This window comes from Schistocerca cancellata, chromosome 5, assembly GCF_023864275.1.
Source record: "Schistocerca cancellata isolate TAMUIC-IGC-003103 chromosome 5, iqSchCanc2.1, whole genome shotgun sequence".
NCBI lineage: Eukaryota > Metazoa > Arthropoda > Insecta > Orthoptera > Acrididae > Schistocerca > Schistocerca cancellata.
The window spans coordinates 543,979,534-543,991,805 of record NC_064630.1 but is presented as its reverse complement, the minus strand read 5'-3'; the positions used below and the strand labels follow the sequence as shown (position 1 = coordinate 543,991,805).

General features: G+C 40.9%; 1 protein-coding gene across 2 annotated transcripts in view; it reads left to right on the top strand.

The window, feature by feature from the left end:
* LOC126188207 (cysteine-rich protein 2-binding protein) overlaps positions 1–12,272 on the top strand; it is a 183,931-nt gene that overhangs the window by 115,288 nt on the left and 56,371 nt on the right. For both annotated transcript variants that reach the window (XM_049929758.1, XM_049929757.1), the window contains exon 7: positions 6,829–7,093. In XM_049929758.1, coding sequence (XP_049785715.1) covers positions 6,829–7,093 — 265 coding nt within the window. The remainder of the gene's footprint in view (positions 1–6,828; positions 7,094–12,272) is intronic.

Here is a 12,272-nt window from a genome sequence, read left to right as displayed (position 1 = left end):
TGTAACATAGGAGAACTATTGAGATTTGAATGGAAAGCATTGAACCTAAGGCACTCAATAAGTGCAAAATATTATACATTTTTGATGTAGAATCACATGCAGAAAGATGAGAGCGGGAGGGTTTGATATGATGACTATGTTGCTTTCCAGCGCATATTTCATCAAATTTCACGAGAGCAAGAGAAGTTATAAAATGACTTGTTCGTTCTTGCACATCAACTCTTGGACAGTACTGAGAAGGATGTTTTGGTTTTCTGTATTTTTTTTTTCTCTGCCATTTTCGACCTATGTTTCCACTTCCCCACCTATATGGAAATGATGACTGACCATCCTTCAGACTCAGCAACACTTTTCCTACATAGTGCTTTGTGTTATAATTACAGTGACAGTAGTGTCTTGAGCTTACATGGTATCATCAGCTTTCTTAAACAATTTTGTATTAAGAGCATCTTCTAATGTTGTTATATTGAAAACAGAGTTCCTTTTAGCCTTTTATAATGTTACTCAGTTAATTAATTAATAGTATACCAGCAACACAGTACACAGGAGTCAAATGTCTGTATCTGACTTCAGAAGTCATTGATACCAGTTTTCTCCAGAAACAGTGGTGCTTCACTTTACCTATAGAAGAATGAAGTTTCACTCCCTCTAAGGAGAGGGAGTATAAAACATCATCTCAATTGTGATCTCCACTTTCCTCCACAGTATTCATTCTTCTCCATTCTGTGTCACTATTGATTATATCATAATTAATGAATGCCTTCATTACAATAGAGGCCCTTGTATACAGCTCTTAACTTCCTTTTCTTTCCATCCCTCCCTCCCTCTCACTTTTGTTTGTTTCTAGTTACAACCTGCATGTATCATTTTATTCCTGTAATGTTTATATATGTTTCGTTATGCATGAGTTGTTAAATTATTTATTGCTGGGGCTGGTAGGTGCCATGCATGTTGAAGCTACTGTATGTCTTTGTTTGTTGTTTTTTGTGGTCTTCAGACCAAAGACTTGTTTGATGCAGCTTTCTACGCTATTTGATTCTTTGTAAGCCTCTTCAGCTCTGAATAATTACTGCAGCCCCCTCTGTTTGTATCTGGTTACTACACTTGTCTCTTGGTCTTCCCCTGCAATTTTTACTTTCCACACTACCCTCCAGTACTAAACTGACGATTCCTACATGTGTCAGAATGTGTCTTATGAACTGATCCCTCCATTGCATCAGGTTGTGCCACAGATTTCTTTTCTCCCTGATGTACACATCTGATCTTCAGCATTCCCTTTCACAGCAACAGTTGCATTCCTTGTTCCAGGAATATGCTTAGACTGGAGTTGAGGCTTCACTGAACATTTTGGACTTGGATCCCTACATCCAGTTGATTTTGATTAATTGTTATACTGCCATTTAGCGGTTTATTAGTTTGGTCTGAGACTGAATGTTGGGTTTCACATTCAAAGCTACTTAAGTCTTCTGGCTTAGTTACTTGTCAGCTGAGGATTTAGTTTTACTGCCATGGAACTGATCGTGGTAATAATCAAAAGACGAAAAAGATAATAATAATAATAAAAAAAATACAGATGAAGCTTGTCTTTTTATATATTTAATCCTCTGTTGCCTCCACTATTTCATCTCTCAAAGCTGCCCATTTGTCTTCTGCTGTATTATAAATTGTTCAGTTTTAATCTACAGTCTATAGCCAATAAATTATGGGCAGCATCTACTGTCCCCAGAAATGTCTTACAGTTTAAAATCTGGTGTCAAAATATTTGTCTTACCGTTATATAATCATTCAGTATCTCCACGTCTGTTCCATGTATACAATCTTCTTTCACGATTCTTACACCAACTGTGTAAAATTTAACTAGGTGGCTTCTTCTTTCATTATCTTCCCCGTACTATTTTTCATTGTCTTCCTCTTCCTACTACCAAATTCCTATAACACATTACAATTTAAGTTTCATCTCCCTTAACTGTCTGAATAATTCCTGTTATCTTATACATTCTGTCAATCTTTTCATCATCTGCATAGCTAGATGGCATATAAACTTGTACTACTGTGTCTACGTTGGCTCTATCTTGTGTTCACTATTCTGCTCATAGTAGGTTACATACATTCCTGATTTTGTTTTTGTTTTTTGTTTTTTTTATTCATTATTAAACCTATTCCTCCAATACCTCTATTTGATTCACCTGACCAGAAGAAGTTCTGTTCATCCCACCAGCAAACTTCACTTATCCCTAATGTGTGTAACTTCAGCCTCTCCATTTCCTATTTTAAATATTTCAACATCTTAACCTGATTAAGGAACCTAACACTCCATGCTTTGATCCATAGAATTCCAGTTTGGTTTCTCCTTCTTATGGCACCCTCCTGAGAAGTCGCTGCCCGTAGATCCAAGTGGGGGGTGGGGAACTATTTTACCTCCAGGTTATTTTACCCAAGAGGATGCCATCTTTTAACCATACAGTAGAGCTGCAAGTACATGGAAAGAGTCATAGCTGTAGTTTGCACTGGCTTTCAGCTGTTCGCAGTACCAGCACAGCAAGGCCATGTTGGCTAATGTTATGTGGTCAGATCAGTCATTCATTGAGACCGTTGCCCCTGCAACCAATAAAAGGCTGCTGCACCTCTTCAGGAACCACATTTTTGACTGGTCTTCACAGGTACTACAATTTTGTGGTTGCACCTACAGTACAGTTATCTGTTTCATTGAAGCATGCAAACCACCACACTTCAGCAGTGTATAGCTCATGAGTTGTGCCCTTGCTTATACAGGATGTCCTGGGAGGAATGGTCAGGATGCAGGGATATGACAGGAATGATCATTCAAAGCAAAAATTTGTAGTAAACATGGGCTCCTAAAAGCGTATCTTTAATGCTATGAACATTTGGTCAGTAGAGGAGATGTGTTTCACAGTAGTGAAGATGGAGTGCTCATAGCTCTTACGGTATGTGTTTTAGAGCTCATGGGTGTTAGACTTTTTTGCTTCAAATGACTGTTCTTGTCGTATTCCTGAATATGGACCACTCTTCATGGAACACCCACTATATGCATGTTACTTCATTTCATAAAGTACAACTGAATTGCATCCTATGTGTATGATGAGGTATTTATGCTGCTAACTACACTTAGTACTGCTTGCTGTTCTCTCAAACCATTTACGGCACAGCCTCTTGTCCATGTTATTGGAAACTATGGGTAAAAACAAAAGAATTGATTGGGATGCAAAAGTGAATGGAAACCAATGCATTCAGACACAAAAGGTACATCCATGGGGAATGTTCTTAAAATAGTTTAATAATGACATCTTCCTTTACAAAAAGTCTGCAGGGTGACACAGTTTATAATTCAGATCTCTACTGTGCACTGCTTTGAGGGGGGGGGGGGGGGGGGGGGCTATGAGGAGGGAGGTAACAAGATTAATGTTTTAAGAAATGAAACGTTTAACATTAAATGTTTGTATTTTGTAGGAAAACAGTTCTGAGCTCAATAATAGGCTGAAGATGGCTTCAAAAGGCATTAAGTGTAATTCAAATGCAAAGATGAATAGTTTATTTAATAAGGTGGCCAAGTGTAGTGAACCTGAAACATGCTGGAAGATTAAAAATGTATACCAGACCAAGACTCTAACCTGGGACGTGCCTTTCATGGGCAAGTGCTGTACTAACAAAGCTGTCCAAGTATGAGCCACAGCCCACCCTCACAGCTTTACTACCACCAGTACCTCATCTACTATTTTGCAAACTTCGCAGAGGTTCTGTTCCATACTTGCGGGACTAGCACTCGTATAAAAGAGGATATTGTGGATAGATCGCTTAGCTACAACTTGGGGGAGCACAAATTCCACTGCAGAGTGAAAATTCAGTCTGTAATGAACCTGCCTGTAAAATAGTGGCAGGAGGATTCTGATATGTGACAAATAATAAAGCATGAATGAGCGGAAAATAATTATAATACGGGTTCAGATTAATCTGTTCGCCAAGTGGCAGTAGATGGAAACATGTAGAAAGCTTTCAGATCTGGGAACTCCAATTATTTGGCAAAAAAGAGGATAGAGTTGGAGGGAAAGAGACGAGTTAGAATTAAGGCATAGGAAAAGCAACTCATCATGCCATATCCAATATATACAGGGTGGTCCATTGATCGTGACCGGGCCAAATATCTCACGAAATAAGCATCAAACGAAAAAATTACAAAGAACGAAACTTGTCTAGCTTGAAGGGGGAAATCGGAGGGCGCTATGGTTGGCCCGCTAGATGGCGCTACCATAGGTCAAACGGATATCAGCTGCGTTTTTTTAAATAGGAACCCCCATTTTTTATTACATATTCGTGTAGTATGTAAAGAAATATGAATGTTTTAGTTGGACCACGTTTTTCGCTTTGTGACAGATGACGCTGTAATAGTCACAAACATGGCTCTCAATTTTAGATGAATAGTTGGTAACAGGTAGGTTTTTAAATTAAAATACAGAATGTAGGTACGTTTGAACACTTTATTTTGGTTGTTCCAATGTGATACGTGTACCTTTGTAAACTTATCATTTCTGAGAACGCATGCTGTTACAGCGTGATTACATGTAAATACCACATTAATGCAATAAATGCTCAAAATGATGTCTGTCAACCTCAGTGCATTTGGCAATATGTGTAACGACATTCCTCTCAACAGCGACTAGTTCACTTCCGTAATGTTCACATATGCATTGACAATGCGCTGACGCATGTTGTCAGGCGTTGTCGATGGATCACGATAGCAAATATCCTTCAACTTCCCCACAGAAAGAAATCCGTGCACATCAGATCCGGTGAATGTGCGGGCCATGGTATGGTGCTTCGACGACCAATCCACCTGTCATGAAATATGCTATTCAATACCGCTTCAACCGCACACGAGCTATGTGCCGGACATCCATTATGTTGGAAGTACATCACCATTCTGTCATACAGTGAAACATCTTGTAGTAACACGGTGGAACATTACGTAGGAAATCGGTATGCACTATTTAGATTGCCATCGATGAAATGGGGGCCAATTATCCTTCCTCCCATAATGCCGCACCATACATTAACCCACCGAGGTTGCTGATGTTCCACTTGTCATAGCCGTCGTGGATTTTCCGTTGTCCAATAGTGCATATTATGCCGGTTTACGTTACTGCTGTGAATGACACTTTGTCACTAAACAGAACGCGTGCAAAAAATCTGTCATCGTCCCATAATTTCTCTTGTGCCCAGTGGCAGAACTATACACGACATTCAAAGTCATAGCCATGCAATTCCTGGTGCATAGAAATATGGTACGGGTGCGAACAATGTTGATAGCATTCTCATCACCGACGTTTTTGAGATTCCCGATTCTCGCACAATTTGTCTGCTATTGATGTGTGGATTAGCCGCAACAGCAGCTAAAACACCTACTTGGGCATCATCATTTGTTGCAGGTCGTGGTTGATGTTTCACATGTGGTTGAACACTTCCTGTTTTCATAAATAACGTAACTATCCGGCGAACGGTCCGGACACTTGGATGATGTCGTCCAGGATACCGAGCAGCATACATAACACACACCCGTTGGGCATTTTGATCACAATAGCCATACATCAACACGATATCGACATTTCCCGCAATTGGTAAATGGTCCATTTTAGCACGGGTAATGTAGCACGAAGCAAATACCATTCACACTGGCGGAATGTTACGTGATACCACGCACTTATACGTTTGTGACTATTACAGCGCCATCTGTCACAAAGCGAAAAAAGTGGTCCAACTAAAACATCCACATTTCTCTATGTACTACATGAATATGTAATTAAAAATGGGGGTTCCTATTTAAAAAAACACAGTTGATATCCGTTTGGCCTATGGCAGCGCCATCTAGCGGGCCAACCATAGTGCCATTGGTTTCCCCCTTCAAGCTAGACGAGTTTCGTTCTTGGTAATTTTTTCATTTGATGCTTATTTTGTGAGATATTTGGCCCAGTCGGTATCAATGGACCACCCTGTATAGAGAGAAGCTGATCATCAATGGTATGAGGTGAAATTTAAAAACCACAGAACTTGAATTAAGTAGAAGACAGTAAGTATGTCAGAGATAAGTAGAAATACGAGCCAAACAGAGGAGAATAAAATAAATTACGTGAAACAGAAAAGCAGCAATAAAAAAAAGAAAGAGCAAGAAAAAAATTGTCATTAACCGAGGCTAGGTGGATTTTGAGAAACACTATGTAGTTCATCAAGGATGTTATAATGTTATTGGTGTATGGTAAGAAAGAGATGTAGGATGGTACCATACATGGAAATTATTCATTTCTCATCATGCTAGACATTTATCTGAATGGCTAAAACTGTTAGCATTAATTACAATGTCATGTTATCACTTTATCAGATCTTTTCTGGTAGCCATATCTTTTACTCTAGCATTGTTAGAAGAAAATGTCTGTTTAACATGTGTGAAGATGGCAGCAATTATAAATCATGCCATAATGATGGTGGCATAAAAGTGGAGAAAGTCACACAGTTAGCAGGGGAAAATAACATTGGGTTTAAGGAAGGAGGATGAGTGAATTTAGTGTGCAATCAGTTTAGACATTTCTCTTTTGAAAGTGAGTCTCTCTCTGTGGCCTGTACACAGCAGCTTCTTTGTTGAGAACCATATTGGTCATTTTACAGTTATAATTATGATGTTTTCTTTTTTTCTTCTCCTCTTTTTTCCTTGTGATAACATAATGATTTGAACGCATTGATAAATATATATCATGTTCATTTCTTAACATCATTGATAATGGTCAAAATATGTATAAATATATAACTGTAACCATTTTTCAGGTTAAGATACATGAGCCCTTATGATGAACTGGTACTGCTGAAACGTTTGCACAATATAGTACAAAAGAAACATGATGTACCATCCCACATATACCGCTATTACAGAAAGTTGCATGTGCGTAAACTGAAGAGAGATAAAAATATGCCATTATTCAACTTAGACCACTTTTTAAGGACCAAAGAGCCAGAATGGAGTTATGAAAGAAACACCACTTTCAAGAAAGTACCTCGTGATGATGAAGTTCGAATTCTTGATAGGTATCAGGTAAATATAAATTACACTCTTATTTCATTCTGTACAGTTTCCCCAATGTTAATATTACTCCTTTAACTGTTTCAATTGTGAAATATTCTTTAGTTTTATCGTAAACACAGCTAAAATTCATTGTTATTGGCAGCTGTACTGCACACTTGAGCAGATTCAGTGTTTTTGTAAATAACAGATTTTTACTATAGCCAACCAGTTTTGAACCTGGCAGAAATTAAATATACCCCATTATTTTTTGTAAGATCATAACAAAAGTATTCCAGCTGTTCATATCTGAAAAGTTTTAATTTATTCACCTTACTATTTCTCCATAGTCGTATGTTGCATTCTCAGACTAGTCTTACCCTGTATACAAGCAGTGTCAAATAGTATGTGGTGACTACCTGTGCTTGGCATGCGTGATCAGCTGATTGCCACTGAATGTCAAGGAGTTTGAGTTTGCATGCCTGGTGCTTGGAGCATTGCCTCACACTCATTTCTTGCCGTGGTGCAAACACTCTGTGTATTCTGTACTTTAGTAATTAATTATTCTGTTAATTCTTCCACTACCATTGTAGTAAATAGATGTTGATATTCTCTCTCCTATTTGAGTTTATTATGCAGAGTGGTTGGAAGCAATGTGTATTAACTCAGAGCAGTGAATTGTTGAATGCAATAACTACTGCCGTCTGTAGCCCACGCGCCGAGCATGTCAAAATAAGCTGTACTAGTGACACCGATGTGTTCATGGGTTATGAGATAAGGTATTGTGTCACAACAGAAACATGCCAACGCAGGAAGAGAGGGTACAACAAGTGCTTACCAAGGAGGATATAGGTGTCAAAATGTCTTTACAATATCTCTGCCACTTATGAAGCAAGGTCGACATGCACACCATCCCAGACACACTACTGCACACGTTATGGAGCAGCAGGCTGTCAGCACAAATCAAGGCCATAACGGCATCATAGACTGGGAGGCCTCCGGATGATGTGGCCGATCTCACAGGACGCCATAGTACGTACCGCCTGTCCCGTGCCGATGGTAATGTGTAACAGTACTTCGACGAATGTGAAATCCAACTACAACAAGTTGACAAAGAAAGTTATTGGAACAGCATCAGATGATGGCCTGTTGAACAAAGTTGATGCCTTAAGCAAACATTAGAGTGAACTTCTCACCGACCACCACTTTAAAGGCAGATATCAACAGAGGTTGTGGAGTTGTTCTGCATCCAATGCTCATCGTGCTGACTCACAACCAGCTGATGTATGCTGGTACCATTAGCAATCTGGTGACCAAGCACATAAGTGTAATCTGTGATGCGAATATATCAACCTTAAGCACCAGGCAGAAGTCAGTGCATCTGATTGTTCCTCTGCCTGCGTGTTTATGACCAACCGCAAGTTGGGGTGCAAATTTTTGGTAGACACGGGATCAAACTTGAGTATTTTGCCAAGAGACAAACTGCACAAATGCTGCCCTGTCACAAACTTTAGACTGCTGGTGGTAATAACTCTGCCTTCCAGACGTATGGCGTGCAACATGTGAAGCCAGGTCTTGGATTGCAATGCACCTTAGAATGTAATTTTGTCATTGCATAGATGATAATCAGGGCAAATTTCCTACTACACTACCGCCTGCTCCCAGATGCCGCCAGTGCCCACTTGCTGAACACTGTCACTGGACTGACATTGCCAGTGCCCACTTGCTGGACACTGTCACTGGACTGTCTGTGGCTGGGTTTCAAAGCCACACGACCGTATGCGATGCCTAGGTCATCCAGGTCGCCAAAGGAGAGCACACAAAACTAATCAATGGTTTCCATCATTCACTAGGCCTCCCGGGGTCCCGCAACAGGTATGCCATGATATTATCTGTTATATCACCACCACGGCAGCCTTCCCCCCCCCCCCCCCCCCCCCCCTCCATGTCATTTAGGCCTAGATGGCTAGCCCCAGACAAATACACTATTGTGAAAATGGAATTTGATATCGTGCTGGTAAAAGGCATCATTCACCTGTCCAGTGGCACGTGGTCACCATCCCCCTCCTCGTACTCAAAAAGAACAGTGCATTGTGACCCTGTGGTGATAACCGTGCCTTAAATGCAAGGACCATCCCTGACAGTTACCCTGTACTGCATTTGAAAGACTACAGCCCTGCCTTAAGTAGAAAACAAGTGTTCAGTGGGCTTGATTGTCCCAAGACATACACCCAGATTCCTGTTGCTGAACAAGACATTCCTAAAAGGCCATTATAACACCTTTTGGCCCATTTGAAAGTTTATTTATGACCTATGGCATGAGGAATACAGCAGATGTGGCAGCGATTTATCGACTCAATGCTATGAGGTTTACTGTGAATTGTTTTGCATACATGGACAGTATCCTTTTCTTCTTAGAAACACATATAATCTCAAGCAAGTCTCTGAGCACCTGGCCACACTTGGTATCAACTATGTAAGATCGTGCACTTGCCGTGTGAGATCAGCTGATCACCAGTGAATGTCAAGGAGTCTGTGCTCCTGCAGCTTAGTGCTGCGTCGCACTTATTTCTTGCTGCGGCACGGACACTCTGTAATTCTGTCATTTCGCAATTAATTATTCTGTTGTTATTGACTAGTAACTAGTTCTTCTACTACTGTTGAAGAAAATAAATGTTCATATCTGTCTCTTGTCGACTTTATTACACTGGTAGTTGGAAACAACGTATGTCAACTCAGAGTAGCAAATTGTTGAATGCAATAACTGCTGTCCTTAGTCCAGACACTGAGCATGTCAAAAAAGCCACGGCCTTGTATCCCTGTGAGGTTAGTGATTCTACCTTCCTGTTTCTAGCATAAAAAATGTGTAATATGCAGGTTGGTTCCAATTCACTGCCTCACATTTGTCATGAATACTAGTGTTGACCAAATACTACTGAGTGTTCTACAACCTGTGTACTGCCAAACACAAGAACAGAGAGTGGGTGGAAGTTCAGGGTACCTTATTGTTCTTGGGTTAGGAAAGCAATGTTGAAAGCAGCAAAATCAAGAAACAAAAACAATCAGTTGATGTTAATAGAAAAGATAGTGGCCCCCGACACACACACACACACACACACACACACACACACACACACACACACACACACACACAGGGAGAGCGAGAGAGAGAGAGAGAGAGAGAGAGAGAGAGACTACCCTTCTTTCTCAGACGTACACTATAAGACAGATTCCCTGCCAACAACTTAGCTCACACATACAATGCAGATAATGCCTTCTCCCACTTTTGGGCCTTTATTTTGCACCAAATTTTGATTAACTTACGTTTGGTCCCCACACCTGGGTTTGACGTCCACCTTCTCAAAATTTTCTGCAGAAGTGCAGAGCTTGAGAAGAAGGTTGTCCTTTATCCAGCACAGTAGCCAGTCAGTTTGGGTCAGCTGTCAGATACCCGTACAATTATAGCCCCTGACGATGCAGAGATTGCTCTGTGCTGCCTGAGCCACCACCTTCCTGTGCCTACTGAGAAGTGGGTGCCTGTCTGTCTGGGGAACCAAGACTCCAGGCATTGGCCATCAACCTTGGTGGCACCTGTGGGGAGAGTCCTCTCGGTACGCAGCATCATGGTGGATATCTGGCATAATGAAAACACCCATGTTATCAGCCGGTAGCTGCGATGCTCTGGCAGTCTCTTTCGGCAGACAGCAATTAAGCACAGACTGTTATGTCTCTAGGAACTTTGTCTCCTAAGCCACATCAAGTGAAGAACACAAATTCATATCACTTGAAGACACTCACTCCCTTTAGTTTCTGGTTTTTACCTTTATGGATGGGGAGAGTCCTTTCTATCTGCTAAGCCAATGCTCTCTGTGGAGCATATTGAAAAAGGAGTTTCGTGAACTCTCTTCCCTTAGCAAACTATGAAGTGTTTCCATCATAATTAATATGGCAAATCCTTACCACAAAACCCCAAAGAACATGAACTTGGTGCAGGGTTTAATTTTTCATTGGGACCTAATGCTGCAGATAGATGAGGAACTATGTGAACACCTTAAGAAATGAGGAATCCATTTTGAATGTTGTGTATGTTGAGACTTGCCGGAAAATGAGGTTGATACTCGAGTGTTCATTCTCACTTGTGGGGGATTTGCTTCTAGAGAATCTCAAAATCATGGTTTACTGTTGCAATATGAAGCTATATTTCCCACTCCTGGCAGGATGTTTTTAATGCCAGTGTTTTGTCGCATAAGTCTTCCCAGTGTAAATATGACCTGATTTGTGAAGACTGTGACTGGCCATTTCACAAATATTAATCATGTGCACTACCACCTGTTCGCATCAATTGTGGAAGCAACCACAGTCACCAAAGTGAACTACCCTAATTGCAAAACACATTACACAGGAACTGAAGGTCTCTGATCACCTCTTATATTTCAAGGCTTAGAAAAAATACAATTGTTTGCATTCTGCCTCTGTATCAATTTTTGCTAGTACTGTGTCAGGTTGTTGGTCGTACTTGGCATATGTACTCCCTCGATGTCCACCTCTGGTACTTGCACAAATAAAGTAGACCATAGGGCAATAGGACTTCCCCTCTTGTGGTCCTTGCAGCACATAGACAGCTGGAATAGCAGTGTCCTCCTCTGACCTCTATTGGCGATGAACCTCCCTTTTGGGAATCCTTTCCCTCAAAACCTACTGACTGGTGGCTCGACACCAGGCAGTTACTGCAGGAGCCATCGACTGTGGATTCAAGGGCTGCCCATTCCTTTTACTTCAGCACTCACAGCAGATAAGCCCTCACAAGATTCTTAACCATCAAAAGAATTCAAAGAGAAAAAGAAGAGATCTCAGGGAAAAGGTCACTCTGGTGACTCTGGAAGCGCCAGTTTCTCCTATGCCATCAGACTCGAAACTGACGTACATTGATGTTGTTCCAACCATGCTGGTGACATATGGTGATCCTGGGGCATGACCTGTTAGCTTGCCCCTTCACTCCTGACTGGGACACCCTTAACATGATAATTCAGTACTGCAGTTGATATTACTGTCACCTGCCAGAACAACAACAACAAGTAATTTCCTCCTGTTCTGTGACCTGTTTTGTTCTCCAGGAAGACATTTCACTGAGAACCGTTCTCCAACTCTTTGGGCTTATCACTTATTCTGTCCGAACCATATTGGTTCCAAGAGAGGGTCTGGTGGGGTCTAT